We start from the raw sequence: 17,811 nt of genomic DNA, 5'->3' as shown, positions 1-17,811 counted from the left end.
AAAATGAGTGGTTTTGACATATCTCAGTGATGCATAGAAAATTGTCACAAAAGTAATGCCATATTATACTTCATGTATAATATAACATTCTGGAGCCATAGGGCACCATATAATTTTCACCAAAACTTAAAAATTCGTGCATAGTGTTCATGTTTCATGAGCTATAGAGCACTGAGATTTCCTTTCTTTTAGAAGTTAGACATGTTTAAAATTAACCTACTGCAACAAAAATTGAGAGTAAATACAAAAAACGAATGCTAAAAGATTACTCTCCTCACCATACTAAAAAATTGTTGTTTTGTGAGATAGTCTGTTATGCTTCTGGGAGTACAGAATTAATTCAAGTAATTTTGAACTTTTTAATTTTTAAAATATTCATTATTGGGATTAGTTGGTTTCTGTAGATGGTATATGCTTTGATTTTGTAATTACATCATATTCTGCTGCATTCTCAATGGCTAACCTATAGAACAAATAAAATATTTAAGCTGTACAGGCACAGTTTTTAGTGAAGATGGCAAATTATATATGGAAATAAATAATAGATTAATCAAAGCTGGCATGGTGAAGAGTCAGTTGAATAAATTTATATGAAATAAGAGAGAAATTAGCCAAAAACATTCAGCTGCATTTGACTGTCTTTATTAACATAGGCACACTTTACATGGTATACAGAATTGATGTTCAAAGTTTTAAGTTATGGATCTGATTGTTGCATTAGAAATAAAGCACTTGATTAAAGATCAGAGAGAACAGATATAAGAGTTCTGGGAAAAAATAGAAAGTAAAGATGGTGTCAGTAGCAAAATCATATTAAAAATGAAGATATTGTCAACTTGACATTGCATTCTAGAATGTGTGAACAGATATTATCTATATAAAATATAGGATGGTGTGGTCACTTCAGCAGAATGGAAGAGGGAAGGTTACCAAAGCAAGTGTTTAATGTTAAAATGGCAGGAAAAAGACCGAGTGCTAGGTGGATTGATTCAATCAGAGGTGTCCTAGAAGAACAAAATATTAGATATGACAACATTGGAGTGCTGACTGTGTGTGTGTTTGCTGTAGTGAGCATCAACTATAGCAGAGTGTTTTTCTTCCTGAAAAAGATAGACTGGTCAAAGAACACACACAATTAACAAACAAAAGTACTCTTTACGATACTTCAATGCAGCTGGTGATTATATAATGTAAGTGGATGTTGATGGAGGTTGTCTAGAGTAGTGTGACCTCCTGGTGTGAGTCTTGGGACTTTCAGGAGGTGCCATGTAAGAATAATAATAGTTTAATTATTTGGAAATTGTTTAGTAATGAGAATATCTTTATAAATAAAGATATTTGCTGGCCTGGTTAGCGTATCCGTTTTCTGCGGGGTCCTGCCGTGGGCTTGGATGTTTGTGATTGTCTGTGGTAATACTAGTGGTTGTGGTAGGTGGTAGATGGCATTGTAGTTGGTGGAGAGTTGTAGAGTAGGTGCCCTCCCTCGATGCGTCTTTGGACTCCCTGGAGGTGTTACATAATAACAATAATAATAAATGGTGGACACAGGAAGTTAAAGAGGCAGTGAAGGAAAAGAAGACATTTCAAATGTTCCTGGCAAATAAGTCAGCTTGTGCTCTTAGAGAATATAGAGACAAATGTAAGACTGTGTACCACTGTATAAAACTAGCTAAACAAGTTAGGGAAAGACTTTGGTAAGAACATAGAAAATAAATATCAAGAAGGTGGCAAAATATTCTGGAGGCTGTTGAAAAAAAAAAACTCACAAATGGAGGAAAGAGTACTGTAAAAGGAATTACAGATGATAAAGGTGACATGAAAACTCGAGAAAAACATATCCTTGAAGTATGGAGTAATTACTTTGAAAAAATGCTAAATAAAACAATCAGTGACAACACAATAGTAAAAAACAGTTAACAGGCATGCAATCAGGAATACATATCCATACTTGAAGTAGAAAAGCCATCAAAATCCTGAAATGTGGAAAAGCAGCGGGAGTAGATGATATTCGACCAGAAATGCTCAAGTATGGAGGTATAAAAGTCTTGCGGTGGCTGCACTGCATAGTTCAGAAGGACTGATGAACAGAGGAACAAATTACAGATGATTGGAGGAGAGCTCTCATAGTACCCATTTATAAAAAGGGAAATAAAACTGAATGAGAGAATTACAGAAGGATTGTGGAAGGGAAGATTGGTCAAGTGTCAGACTTGGACTACCTTGCTGAAGAACAAGCTGGAATCAGGCGAAATAGAGGCTGTCAGGATCAGATTTTCACTTTATGACAAATAGTTGAGAAATCATGGGAATATAACAAAGATCTGTATTTTAGTGTTGTAGAGCTGGGAAACGCATATGACAAGTGCCAAGAGAAAAGCTATTTTAAAACGCTACAGTTTTATGGTGTCAATGGCCATTATATCAAACAATACTTAGTCATTATTTGAGGTGTAAGTCAGCAGTTAGAATTGAAGGAAGTACAGGAAGATGGTTTAATGTTAAATTGAGTGTCAGACAAGGAATGTCCATTATCCCCTCTGTTATAGATAATATAGATTTATTATCTATATGGATTACATTATGAAGGAAAGGGGTATTAAACCTAATATCAAAATTTCAGCTCTTTACTTTATGCAGATGATGTTATACTTCTAAATAAATCCAGTACAAGTCTGCAAGATTCCCTGACTAAATTGAATAATTGTTGTAATAAATTTGGTAAGAAAATTAGCAAGACAAAGACAATGGAAATAGGTAGAATCATTGAAAATATCAACTGCATTGTGAATGGAGAACCTATAGAACAAGTAACATTTCAGCTACTTAGGCACAATTTTTAGTGAAGATAGTAAATTAAATATGGAAATAGACAACAGAATCAACAAAGCTGGTATGGTAGGAAGGAAGTCAACTGAATGAATTTCTATGGAATAATAGAGAAATTAGTGAAAACACTAAATTAGCTGTATATAAGACAATGTTCAAACCAATTTGAATTTATGGATCTGAGAGCTGGGTTAGATATAAAATACTTGACCAAAGAGACTAGAGACCACAGATGTGAGAGTCCTGAGAAAGATTAGAAGCAAGAGCAGATGGCATCAGTGGCAATATCATATTAAAAAAAAACATAGATATTACAGAAGAACTTAACATTGTTAGCATCCAGGATTGTGTTCGCAGAGGTAATCTCAGGTGGTATGGTCACTTAAACAGAATGAGAAAGGAAAGAGTAGCAAACAAGTGTTCTCTGTGAAAAAAGAGACCCATAGGAAGACCAAGATATAGGTGGATTGATACAGTAAAAAGTGATTTAGAAGATAGAAATATAGGATCTGACAATGTTTTTGTCTTGACAGGTAATAGATTGATTTTGGAAAAATTGTAGATATAGGAAGTTAGTAATGAGGTAAGTTTTTCATGTATTACTATCATATCCTGTACACTCCTTGAGGATATATATCAGAATTTGATAATGATTATAAATGCTGATGAATCGATTGATTATGCAATTGAACAATCTGATAGTTCTTTTGTAGTTGATGTTTAGAAAGTAACAGAATTCAGGTATGGAGATGCCCAGTTTTCTGCCCATGCATAGCCTGGACACTGCTTACCAGATACAGCTATACTTGGCCTACAAGCATGATTTGTTAATGTAAGTGATAGTGGGATTATTTAGTAGTTGGCTGGAAATTCTCATCGCACTCTATTAGATTCATTCTTAGATACTGTGTAGGGCTATCACAACAAACTTAATAGCATTTTAAATATGCTCAGGCCAAAGCAAGTTATATGAGACGTTCAAAAACAAACATGGATCCAGTTTACTTCATCTATTAATCAAGCATGTTCAGAAATTATATGTAATAAAATCTAGAAAATGAGAGGTAGATATAAAACTGTTTATCTACCTTGGATAATAATCGATGTGTTGTTGCTGAACCACAAGCCATTGCAGACATTTTGGAAGAAAATTTTGCTAGAATCTTAGCAAGTGTCATATCCTCCTGCATTTTTAAATAGTGAAAGAGCAACAAGAGAATCAGTGGCTAAACCATTTCTATAAATGGATACAGTCGTACTCATAACTGTTCAGTCATCCATTCATTACAGAGGAACTAAATAGACTCTCTCTCTTCCTCCTTCAACCAGTGCATTAGACCCGGTGACAATAAAACCTCTTCCATCACCTTCTCTGGATCTCCTTCTCTCACTGTACAACAGAATACTTTCAGAGGAAATGTTTCTGAATTCTTGACGTAAGTCAGTTGGCATTGCCATCCCAAAACCAGGAAAGGATCCAACATGAGCATATAATTATCAACCTATTACACTGACCAGCTGTTTGTGAAGGATATATTTGAAAACATGGTAAATACCAGGCTTCTCTGGTATTTGTTTCTAAACAGATGAAATAGTCTGTTTAGAAACATGTATAAGAGATACTTTCCTGAGATGAGAACACTAGGTTTCAGTTTTCTTTGATATGGAAAAAGCTTATGATAAAGCTTGGAGATACGGTATAGTAAAAGATCTCTTTAATCTTGGTCTTGGGGGAGAAAGGGGGGGGGAAACAACCTTCCTGTTCTAATTAACTTTATCTCTAGCTTTGTCTTCCATTTCCAAGTAGCACATTATCTCAGTGATATCATCAAAAGTGAATGTTCCTCAAGACTGTCCTACGTGTGACTCTTTGTTTTTTTAAGTTAATTTAGTCACTGAACACTTTCCTCCCATAGTAGGTAGTGCTCTTTATGAACATCACGGTTTACAATATTAGAGTAATTGAAAGACAACTTCAACAAGCAATATGTTGTATTTCTTCATGGGCTCTTAATAATGGGTTCAGGTTTTCAGCAGAAAAAAGTGTCTGTGTACACTGCTGAAAATGTGTTCTTCATCCAGATCCTAATTTAAGAATAGCACAAAATATTATTCCGGTAATAATACCATAGGCCAAGTTCTTGGGACTCATCTTTGACAGAAAGCTTACATTCTTTGTATACATTCATCAACTTTGGAAAAAGTGCAAAAGAACATTGAATATCCTTTGCACCCTGTCTTCTGCAGAATGAGGTGCAGATTGATGTTCTTTGCTTTGCATTTATCATGCTTGTATGGTCAGTGCTGTATTATGGATACCAAGTTTACAGTTCTGAAAGTGAGAGCACACTCCATTGGTTGGGTCCTATCTATCATCAGGGTATACAAATAGTTACTGGTGATTTTCATGCATCGCCCATTCAAATCTTTGTCAAAGCAAATGAACTTGCTATTTCACTTCAACAGAAATAGTTGTCTCTTTTAGGGAATATGTAAATATTCCCTAAAAATAGTCCCTTACAGCATCAACTAGTATTTTTTTCTGTGTGTTGGGAAACGTGATATGCCCGTTTGGTGATATGTAACTTCAGACTGTGATATGCCACTTTGTTGCGTATGTAAAAGAGATCATGCAAGGTATTGGTATAAAGGTTGACAACATATACCAGCACTGCACATTATAGCATAATTATATCCTAAAAAATAGTATTTTCCAGAGCAGCCTACATGGACTTAGTCTCTTTTCTCTGCATTGAAGAGCTCAATATCATGCACAACAGACTGCCATACATCCTTTTGGCATGCATATTAAAGAGATTATGCAAGCTATTGGCATTAATGTTGACAACATCATTTGCACCAAGCATAACAGCATCCCCTTATGGGAGGTTTATGCTCCATCCTGCAATCTCACTCTTTCAAGTATGCAAGTCTCATAATCCATCAAGTATGCAAGTTGCATACTCCATCATTAATGCACATAGAGCAACCTGCTCTGAATTCTTGTCCATCTACACTGACAATTCATGATTGTTCAGATCTCTGTTGGCTGTGCTGCTGTTTTCCTGACCTTATTATCTCCAATCAGATCCCACTTGAATTGCAGTAAGGTATTTATTAATTATTATTATATTTGTCACCTCCAGGGAGTCCAAAGACTCATTGAGGGAGGGCATCAACTCTTCAACTCTACTTCCACCACTCACAATTCACCAACTGCCTGCAGCTACATCAATGCCAACTACCCCCGACCACCACCACTGGTATTTCCACAGACAATCACAAACATCCATGCCCACGGCAGGATTCAAACCCACAGCCTCTTGACTGGAGAACGGACATGCTAACCACTTAGCCAGCCAGGCTGGCTAAAGCAAATTCATGCAAATACTTATTACATTGATTCCTATTTAGCATGGATTCTTCTCTAATTTTTTTTTTTTTCCCTGACTAGCTTTGCAGAAGGTGACATCAATCCAATTCAGGGTCCATATTACAAATGTCAAGATAGTGAAGCAAGAAAAGTTCATGAGATGGCATTAACTGGAATGTTTGGTAATATGATTTATAATTTTTATAAATACTAAATTTCTGAAATCAGTTAGTTTTTTTTAACTTTCTATAATTAACTTATTATTGTTATTGCAAAGTTATCATTATTTTGACCTACCACCATATGACATATAAAAGGCAAGTAACACATTTCTTCTCTGTTGGTGTGCATCTCAAGATCTGGGCATTATTCCATTTCATTGTATAGGGTTAAAAGCTAGATAAATAGAAGTAGACCTCCAGAAGTATGGAGATCTAATCTAGTGGCCAATCTTCATCTCTTAACACGCCCTATTAGTGAGGTATCCACCTGTATAGTGAATGAATGAATGAACAAACAACAATTGACTATTAATTTGGGATTTAGATGAGCAACTAGTTTTATCTCTTGGTTTAAGCCAAAAACATGATGAAATCTTATGCTAGCCAGAGTTCTTCCAATTTAAATACCACTGTTTTTGTCATGAAACTGAGGTGAATAATGAAAAGTAAGCTTTTGGAACAAATTCTGCATTATATATGAATTGAAGATAGACACTGTCAAAATAAGAAGTTTCAATGGAAATGAAGTGGAGCTGCAGAAGAATTAGAGAAGTATGATAATTCAATTTTGATGCTTCAGAAACAAAATATACATTAATAACGGAGAGTGTCATCTAAATAATAGCTACAAAATGCTATATCAAGGTAGTAGTGATCAGGAAAAATAAGGAGTAATTATGGTTTACAATATATGTTTAAATGTATTACAATATACATGAAAATTAGCTTTTAGGCAGCAGGCAGTTTCAAGTAGAGTGATATGGGGAACATTAATACTGAAGAAAGGGACAATTAGACTGATTTTTACCTGTAGTCCACAGAAGGTTCTCTGAGGAAGAAGTGGAAATAGTTTTTGAATCATTAGAGAAGGCAGCTGACAAAGAAAAAGCTTGTTTTGTTGGAGTTTTAAACAGCAAAATAAGGATTGCATACCAGACACACAAAAATGTTTTAGGAAAATTTCAAGAAAGGAGCAAAGCTAATAATAATGACAAGAATCTACTGAAATTTCTATTCAGGTTATGGATTATTCATTACTAGCATCATTCAAGTATGAAGATATCCATAAATCCACACAGAGAGAGTGTGTGTGTGTGTGTGTGTGTGTGTGTGTGTGTGTGTGTGTGTGTGTGTGTGTGTGTGTGTGTGTGCGTGCATGCATGCATGCATGCACATGTGCGCACACACACAAGAAATGAGAAATGTCTTATTGGCTTTGTTATTTCACTTGTGATATCTTCAAATTGGTTCCCAGATATTCTTGCATGCCATTAAAGACACAAGAAATAAGAAGTCTCATTGAATGTGTTATTGTTGATTGCAATATCTTCATGCTGGTTCAGGACATAAGCACATACAGAGGATTCAAAATAGGTTGCTATTTAGTTTTGAACAGGGTAGAAGTGAATTTCATATTGAAAAGAAAATATGTGCAAAGGTTTTAAAATAATCAAAGTTGAACAGCTTTCAGAGGTGATCTATAACCACAAATATTCAAATATTATTGAATTATAAATCAAAGTGTTTGAAAAACACGAATTTGACCTTGGAGATCCTGTGGTAGATTCGGAAGAAAGATTGATTTAGCTAGAGAGCAACTGGTGAAGTTGTATGTAAGGATGGAAAAATCCATACGGGCTCAAGAAGTTCAAGAGGAAGTCCTGGAAAAGACAAAAGATCAAAAGTAAGTTAGCATGTGCCATGAGAAAATGCATTGCAAAATGTCAAGCTAATATTTGTATAAAAGTAGATGTATGGAAGTTCTGGGAAGATCAGACTTGGCATAAGAATATAGAAAATAAGAATTTTCAGTCATATCCACTTGGCATAAGCATATAAAAGATATTGGAAATTTCAGTCATAGCTATATCAGTATCTGTTATATTATTATACAAGTATCTCCATGAAGTCATTAGCATATTAAGCATAAATTTTGATCATGTTATCAGAAGAGAGGGAGGGAGGGAGGAAAGTTGTCATGTTACGTTTCTTTTTAACTTACTGATACAGCTATGACTAAAAATTATAAATATCCATTAACAATGACATGGAATGTCATTGTTAATGGAATGAAGTATATTATTGTTTTATTCACATAATTGATATACAATCAAAACAAGATATCATTTAAACAATGATTTGACTGGTGATGCAGAACAATTCAAATTCTACCCAAGAATCTAAGAATAGTTTGTCAGGTAGTGTCGTAAAATGTGGACCGTTTCAAGTAATGCTGTTTTTTGTAGATCATATGGGGTCACTTTGTTGATGTTTAATTGCTGTAATTAGTTGAATAGCATCTTTGAAATTGCACCAAGTGTTCTGATAACTATTGGGATGACTTTGGTGTATTTAAGCCACAGCCGGCCAACTTTGATTGCCAGATCTCGATATTTAGTAATTTTTTCCAGTTCTTTGTTGTTCATGTTGATATCACTGGATTCTGCAATATCAATAAACCAAACCTCAATTAATCACAAATTATCAATGTTCGATAATTTGTGATGTCAGGTCTATTGTGTTCCAAATGCTGATCAGTTTGTATTCTAAAGTCCCAGAGAATTTTTGCTATTTTGTTTTCCAGTACTGTCTCTATTTTATACTGACACCAGTTATCAGAAGTAGGAAAGTCATATTTTTTGCATACATGCCAATGAATTATTTTGGCCACTTGATCATGGCAATATTTATAGTCAATTTGAGCTATCATGCTGCAGATACTGATTAGATGTTCTAGTTTCATCTTTCTGTTTGCATAATCTGCATTTTCTGTTATTGTTGATGTTCAAAATTTTTGCTTTGATTGCATTAGTTTGTAATGCCTTTTCTTGAGCTGCTAGAATAAATCCATTTTTTTTTAAATATATCCATATTGTAGCCATTGCCATGTCTTGTTCATGTCAGTTTTTTCCTCAGTATCTCAAAGAAATTGGCCATGCAAGGGTTTATTTTTACAGCACACACATATCAGTTATTTTGCTGTTTTTTTTTGTAATCAGATTTGTTTCCTGTTGCTTTTAGAAGGCCCTCTTGTGTAATTGCTTGAAGCATTGCTCAGAGCTATTGTAGATGTAACTTTTTAAGTTGATTTCTTCTTCTTCCACAGTCTGTCTCACTTGCAGCAGACCCCGTCCACCTATTCACCTTGGTAGGAACAACCAGTCAACATCACTTAATCATGCATACATGATGCATATTATTATACAGGTATATTCATGAAGTCAGAAGACTCATTGTGCAGATCTGTTATTCACAATGCCTACCATTCCTCTCCTTAAACTCATTCACTGAAGTACCCCACAACCACCTATGGCCACCCATTCCACCCATTCATCACCCTCCAAGTAAAAAATCAAGTTTTAATATACTTGCTAACCATACTCTTACACAACTTCCTCTAGTCACTGCTTGTTCCCTCCCTTCTTGCCTTGTACTGAAACATGGATTAAGTGTCAATCCTATAAAACTCCTTTAATAACATGAATGCTTCTATCATGTCACCTCCTTTTCAACTATCAGCTAATTTTTGAAGCCTACAGACCATCCATCTGTTCTTATAGGGAGCATTCTGCAGACCTCCCACAATTTTGAAACTTGCCTCTGGATCCTCTCCAGAACTTCATCTCCACAGAATCTGGTAGTCAAGATCTATGCACAGTAGTCCACATGTGGCCTTAAAGTCTTGTATAGAGAAACAATAACCTATTTGTCCCTTCTTGTTACTGTGTTCTTCAACAATCATGTAATCTGATGTGCTGTTTTGGTACCTTAACAATATGCCCTCTAAACCTCAACTCCCTGTTTACAATCATACCCAAGTCCCTGGCCAGTTTCCTGCCAGGTATGATTATATTTCTATCCATATAGTACACAGCTTGCAAACACTTCCCGAAGTGCATCACCTTACACTTGGCTACATTTACCTTTGCCCGTGCTTCTAGTCTGTTTAAGGTCTTCCTGCAGGATCTCTGCATCATCTTCATTTACCATTTGCTTTTCTCAGTTTAGCATCATCAGTAAACAACTGAATATTTCCTACCAAATAATTTTCTCATACCATTGATACAGAGGACCAAGTACTGAGCCCTGTGGTACATTACTGGTCACTTGCCTTCTCCTGGATCCAGATTCTTCATAAACCACTCTTTGATATCTGTCCATCAGCCATCCTCTAATCCAAATCACCAGATTCATATCCCTATATATTCCAATTTATGCAATAGAGTTCTATGTGGAATCTTGTCAAATACTTTTGCGAAGTCTAGCAATATCATTGAGTAGCCATTTCCCTTAGTAAGCAAATTACTAAAGCAAGCCTACCCTTCACAACACCATGTTGTCCCTTATAGAGTATCGTATTTCTATCCATGCAGTTCTGAATTCTGCCTTTCACCAGTTTTTCTAGTACGTTAATCACCATTTCCAAGATGCTGATTAGCCTATAATTTGCTATTTCTGTTTTGGAGCCTCATTAAGCAAATGGACTATTTTGCCCACTTTCCACTCCATTTCTGCTTTCCCATTGCTGAGGCCTAAATTAAACAGCTTAGTCAGAGTAGCTGATAATTCTCTTGCACATTCTTGTAATACATGGGTCGATACGCCATGTAATCCCATGGCTATGTTTGTATTGAGGTTCTACATTCTTTTTAAGCACTTTCATTTCTCCAACCTCTGTTCTCCTGTTAATTAATGTCATATGTGGCATTGCAATGTCACCACCTAGATGATACATCTGCAAAATGCTTAATTAGTAATTCAACTGTTTGGTTTGTTTCTGTTATCTCCCTACCATCAACACATTTTAAAGTCATTCTGCCTTTTACTTGCCACATAACAAAAAAAAAAAACTCTTTATTCCTTTGGCTTTATCAACTAGCTTTCTCTCATATTTAGTAGTGGCCTTCTTTACCATACTGGTCACCCTTCTTGCCTGCACCTTATACTACTCATGGAAATATATCTATATAATGCATAATATCTCATTCATAATATGATTACTTATTTGATTTTGATTCGACAACATTAATGTTAGAACTTGTAGCTCATTCTTTAGTGACAATACCTTCTTGCTTGAAAAGATCAGGGTTCGAATATCATCTAGCTTTCAGATGAAGGTGAAAGTTAGATAAAGAAAGAAGTAGCAGAGCTTTTTTAAGTCATTGAAAAAAGATTAAACCAGCCAGTGAATGCACATAGATATGAGAGAGATAATGCAGAGAAGATTGGCTTTTTATTTTTTCTATTTGGATATCTCACACCATTGAGCTTTATATGATAGACATTTTATTAGTTTACATGCAATATTTAATTAACTTATTTATTTTTCTTTCATATCACTTTGCTTAAACATTTATCTTTGTGAGATAATTAATGAGTTTCATTAACAATTAAATGAATAAAATTGCCAATAAAATGACAACAATCAAACACTATATTTTGAAAAAAAAAAATAGTTAAAATATCTGATGGTGAATGGATGAGAAGGAGGTCTAAAAAGGATAATTTATTTTTCAATTCTGTTTTTCAATTTCCATGGTAAACTTGCTACGAGTGTAAAGTATTGATTTGGCTAAAACTGAAGGTCACAAATCTGCTGTGAGGCCACACGTCAAAAATGTTGTCTATATATCTAAACCAAAATTAGGGTTGTTGTTGTTCTTTGCAAACCTGTAGTACATTTTATACCATGAATGCACTAAATTTTTTTTTTCCTATCTTATCAATTATATATACATATATTGTATTTTTAAATATCTTAAAACCGTGCTCTAGAGATCAAACATGGAACTTTTCAAACCACTTCAGGTCTCCAATAAGTGGGAATGTGGTCTCAACTGGGTGATGACCTTTATCTCCCACCTAAAGATAATCACACCCACTGCGAGATTTGAACCTGTTGGTTGGAGAGCAAGTATGTTAACTACTTGGCCAACTAGGCTGACAAAAATGAGAGCTTATAAGAATAGGAGTTTAATATTACTTAAGGGGATATTAAATCCCACATAGTTTTAAAACCAAATAAGAAACTCAAAGATTGGAATCAGAGAGTTTCTTGCCGAATATAGTAAACTATAAAGTATCGGCGACACTAGCGTTAGCCAAAGCAAGTGATCCTAGTACGTAGTACAATACTGGACGACTCGTCCGGTATTGTACTCATCCAATCTTTGAGTTTCTTATTCGGTTTTAAAACTGTGGGATTTAATATCCCCTTAATTAAGTAATGTTTTCATTGCCGAAATGAAGCTTATTAGCTCTTTCTACTTAAGTAGTTTAATATTACTTTTAATATGAGAGTTGCCTTGGTATTGTATTATTTAAAACAATCTCTAGCCATTTGTCCTGTATATTCGTTTTGTATGGTAATGTCATAAGTACTGAATCACTTTTCAGATTTATAAGTTTCAAAGGCCAACATTGTTTTATCTATAAAACAAAGATATTTATTTTTCTTTCTTTTAATAGTTTTCTCTTCCAAGATGAAGCCTTTTGAGAATTTTTTTTTATGATTATTATTATTTTTTCTGTATCAGTTTAGAACCTGTATGAAAAATTAACTTTGAAATAAATGCATTGATATTGAAAGGATTTTTGCCTGGTGTCTGCTGTAAGCAAATCTCAACTGTATGGTCACATGTGAAGGATAAGTCATGTCTGTGAAATCCTTAATCAAACACTAATAACAGATAAGCTCCTATGTGGAATTCATCACCTTTAAATCAGGAAATACCATAGCAAGTCATGTTCTCATAAGCTATGGAAAAATAATTTTTTAAAAAAAGTAAACATTGTTTTATGGTTATCCAACTATAGGGAGTATATAATGCATTTTCCCCTTTCAGTTGCTGCAGCTATTAAGGAATTAAGGTCTGTGGTTTTGCCATTTATGGTATCTTTAGTGCGACATTATACCATGGTGGCTATTGCTCAGCAGTGTGGACCCTTTGCCAACACAAATGGACAACAAAGAGACTATAAAGGGATGGATCCATTTGTCTTAGTAGATGCACTAGCAGCCATTATGGGCCATGAAGAGAAAGAACTATGTAAACCTGGTCATTTGGCTCTTATTATCATATTGGATGCTGCATCTATCATACTATTTTCAAAAGAAAGGGTGAGTTAGTGTTGCTTGCATATTTTCTTAGTAAACTAGATTTAAAATATTTTTGATGACTTAGTAAGAATGGTTTATGACTATATCACATTTTACTACAAGGAAAGATGAAAAAAGTTATTTTTCACCAATGTAACTTTTTTTTCAAAGTCTATCTGCTAAAGTTACATTGGTGAGACATAACTTTAATGGGGATACAAATTTTCATGCATCTCATGTACATGGCATTATGATGCAAAGCTAAGTGTTTTACATTATTTTAAACTGCATATATTCAGGCTGTACTAGGTGTGCTGTGCACATCCATGGAATAGCAATATCACCAATATTTTTTGCATTTATTCCTGTTAAAGACTCCCCTAATTGTTTCCTGGTTTTGCATGATTCCTGAAATTAAACACAATATACTAATGCTTCATGAAGAGGACAGCTTTCGACGTAAAAACATTGCATCACATTCACATTAATAGTCCAGATGTGTGGTCACAAATACAAACACTGCAGTGGTTCCAGTGGTTTTAAACCACCCAGAAGAGTTTGTTGAGACAATAGCACCAAGAAGTGGGCTGCGATTGGTTATTGTGTGAAGCAATCCAATTGAATGTTGTCATTTATCATAAGTTCCTGTTTTTGTTTTCTGAGTTTCATCCGTTTTGCATGTGTGTGAAGTGTGAACTGATGTGTTCTGGACACCGATATAGACAAGGCTTCTATAAATATTTTATAACTTTTTTGCCCATATTTACAACTGGAAACTGTTGACATCTACTGAATGTCTTGTTTTCTGCTAGAGCTTTTGCGGATTGCATGATTATAGTCGAACAAGTTGGACCTTTTATATAAATAAGTAAAACAAGTCATTTCAGCCTTCCTTTGATTCCATCTAGAAAAATAATAATTTCCCTAGTGATTACTTTTTCAGATTTCTCTGCATATTATATGGTTGTATTTAAAAATCTTATCAAAATTGAAATTATCCGTGTCTCACTCTTAGTATTTGTCACTGATAATGAAGCATAGCTATTATTTCATTTGACCTTTATTCTTTTCATATTTAAAATGTCATCATCAGATTCCTGACATATACCCTCAAGGGATGTACAAGATATGATAATACTACATGAAAAACTTGCATCATTACTAACTTTCTATCTACAATTTTCCTCCAAATCAATCTGTTATCTGTCAAGACTCCAACATTATCAGATCTTATATTTCTGTCTTCTTACTATATCAATCCACCTGTACCTTGGTCTTCCTCTTGGTCGTTTTGCTGCCAACCTGGCAGAGAACACTTGTTTTGCTAATCTTTCCTTTCCCATTCTGTTTAAGTGACCATACCACCTGAGATTAGCTCAGCTAACATTCCTGGATGCTGACAATTTCAAGTTCTTTCCTAATATTGTTTTTAATATGATATTGCCTTTGATGCCATCTGTTCACTATTTAACATAATATTAATTGATAAATTAAAATATTCAAAGTTATCCTGCAATTAATTGCATTCGACCAATTAAGATGATCGCTGATGTATCGTGCACTCTTAACACCTTCACACATCAGTGAGAATGCAATCATACAGTCAAACTGACGAGAATTTCATTGCATAGGTCGCATAAGCCACTTGGCAGCATGCCCAACCTAAATTGGGCACACAGTGCCAATGGTAATTACACCATGTGCTTGGATGAGAATAAATAAAATATTTCAGAACACATTACTGCTATGAGCCTTTGGCCACTTCCAAAGGCTTTCATCTGACATATGGAAAGATATGAATATCTTTCTAGCATTTGTATGTTTTATAACAAATTAGCCGAAGTAAGAATAATTGTCATTTGTTATCGTTAATTCAGATTAACTTAGATTGAGTTCCTAACATGTTTTGCTAAATATGTTTGGTTCTTTATAAATTTATTACACATAAATGATCAATTTGACAGAGAAATTGTGTTTTGCTGATGATGCAGATATAGACTGAGTAATGAAGAATGTGACTGACATGCAGTACATTCAGCAGAATGATTTGAATAGATAGAAATGTGGAAAAGGCTGTCAGTTCAGCATTAGTAAATTCAAAGTTATGTAAGTTGATGTAATGAAATATCCAATTGTCTGTTATATTGATGGGATTATTCTGGAAGAAAATTATCATGCTTAGGGATCTTGGAATTTTAGTAGATAGGAAGTTTAATTTCAGGTACCATATAACAAAGACTGCAAATGCAACTTAGTGTATAATTGCAATAATGAAATAAACATTGCCATACTTACATAAGAAAGTCATTTTGCCTCTTCACATGGCCTTAAGATATCTTCACCTGGAGTATTGTGTGTAGATATGATATCTTGGTTTCTTAGGTGTTTGTACATACAAAGGAGAGGATGCAGTGGAGAATGGTAAAGATGTTAGGACTGTGGAATGTAGATTATGAGAGCTGATTGAGAATTTGAATGGAGACACTAGCAAATAGGAGAAAGAGGAGTGATATGAAAGACAACTTATGAAAGGATCAACAGAATACTAGTAAATGGAATTTTTCATTTTATAGAGGTCGAAGAGAGAACAAGAGTGCATCAAGGAAGTTGATAAATCAGTTGATTTCAACATAGATGCAACATAGTTGCATCTATGTTGAAAACTAGCTCGCTTTTCTAGACTGTTTGAATCGGGTAAGAGCTAGATTTTTCTCTCATAGAGTGGTGCAGGATTTGAGCGTTTGCCTTAGGAGGTAATGTGTGTATCTGGTGTGAATGAGTTCAGAGAAAAGGTTGGATAGCCAGCGTGGGTAACGTGTTCTCCCTCAGTGAGTCTTTGCCTTGCTGGAAGTCTCTGATTGTAAATATTAATAATAAATGGAAGGGAAAATTAATATCACTTGTTTTATGTATTATGTTTCAATTCAAATGCATATAAAAGTATTGGTTGTGGACAGTGGACTTCTGTTCATGTGGAATATTTCTCTCATCAACTGCCTGTCTCTGCTTCTTTCTTTACTTTGATGATGTGAAGGCTCCTGTGATTAGACATTTGGATGTGCTGGATTAAGCCTTGAATCTTATTTAGAATTCCATATGATAGAGGTGATCTCACTTGATTCTTTAAAGCAGCATTTGAAGAAATTATTTTCGAAATAAGAAAATGTAGCAACAGATGAGTCCACTGAATATGGTTGACTGCTGTTAGATGCGCAATTAGATAAGATTTCTTTTATGACCAATGTTCCTGTAATCTCCCACTTGCACATATACCCCCCCCCCCTCTCTCTCTCTCTCTCTCTCTCCTGAAAAAAAAAGGATTTCATAACATCAGCTGGTTTTGCCTGTGCATGTTACCAAGATTTTAGACTGGTTTATGAGTAACCCATACGTTTATCTATTTTAGCGGAGTAGTAATAGTGGGAGTGGAATTATCACCAAGATATGTTTAGGCATGAGAATCTTCACATGAGGTCTTTTAAAGGCATGCCCTTCAGGTGGAAAGTTCTGGATCCAAATCCCTGTATAATGTGGGAATGCTTAAGTGCTCTTTCAACTGAAGATGAGTTGACTGGTTTCATGTTGAGTTAGCAGGAATTTTTCCTCCTGAAAATTTGAATTAAGCTTTTATTGTTCATATATCAGCCAAGTAAGACAGTTAATGGACATAATTAGATTAGCCTCATTCTCTTGTCCCAAATCATCACATATTAATTTGGTCATTTTGTGGTCATTAGAAGTTGTTCCTGTATTCTTTCTCCCATGTAGCTAATTTTATCTATGCATGGTAAGCCAGCTATGATAATACATCATAGCTGGCTTTATCACTATCTTTAAAACCTTTTAGTCTTATTGGCAGTCTTCTCTCATAAATCTCACAGGTCTGTTTCTACTTCTCTGATTCTCATTTCCACTTGTAATATCTTCATCAATTTACCCCATTCTCTTCAACCTTAAGACCCAAGACCTTAAAATTAATTCAACCAACCAGTATTCTCATCATGTATAATAATTGTAGTCACATCTATATTTTTTCTCGCTAAAGGTGCACATTATATATAATATATATTCTGTCTACTAACATGTATCTTTTAATTTTTGATTTTTCCTCTACAGTTCCAGTTATCGTTTAACTTTGGTCATGACTTGTCAATCGATACTGAATCATCTGCAACAACCATTAAATACCATAGTTCTTCATATTGTATATTACCACTTATGTCATCCATCCCCATTGCAAACAAGTGCAAACTCTGGACGCATAGCATTAAAGTAAATGCTGCTGTTTCTCT

The 17,811-nt window shown here is 34.7% G+C and overlaps 1 protein-coding gene across 1 annotated transcript in view; it reads left to right on the top strand.

The window, feature by feature from the left end:
• Positions 1–17,811, top strand: part of Nipped-A (Transcription-associated protein Nipped-A) — a 936,100-nt gene that overhangs the window by 341,277 nt on the left and 577,012 nt on the right. Inside the window, exons 26-27 of the mRNA XM_090393977.1 lie at positions 6,281–6,381; positions 13,266–13,540. Of these exons, the coding sequence (XP_090250103.1) occupies positions 6,281–6,381; positions 13,266–13,540 (376 nt within the window). The remainder of the gene's footprint in view (positions 1–6,280; positions 6,382–13,265; positions 13,541–17,811) is intronic.

Source organism: Typopeltis vanoorti, chromosome 6 (genome assembly GCF_054136105.1).
Source record: "Typopeltis vanoorti isolate ZY-2024b chromosome 6, IOZ_Tvanoo_1.0, whole genome shotgun sequence".
Lineage (NCBI taxonomy): Eukaryota > Metazoa > Arthropoda > Arachnida > Uropygi > Thelyphonidae > Typopeltis > Typopeltis vanoorti.
This window is presented reverse-complemented; position numbering and strand designations above follow the sequence as displayed.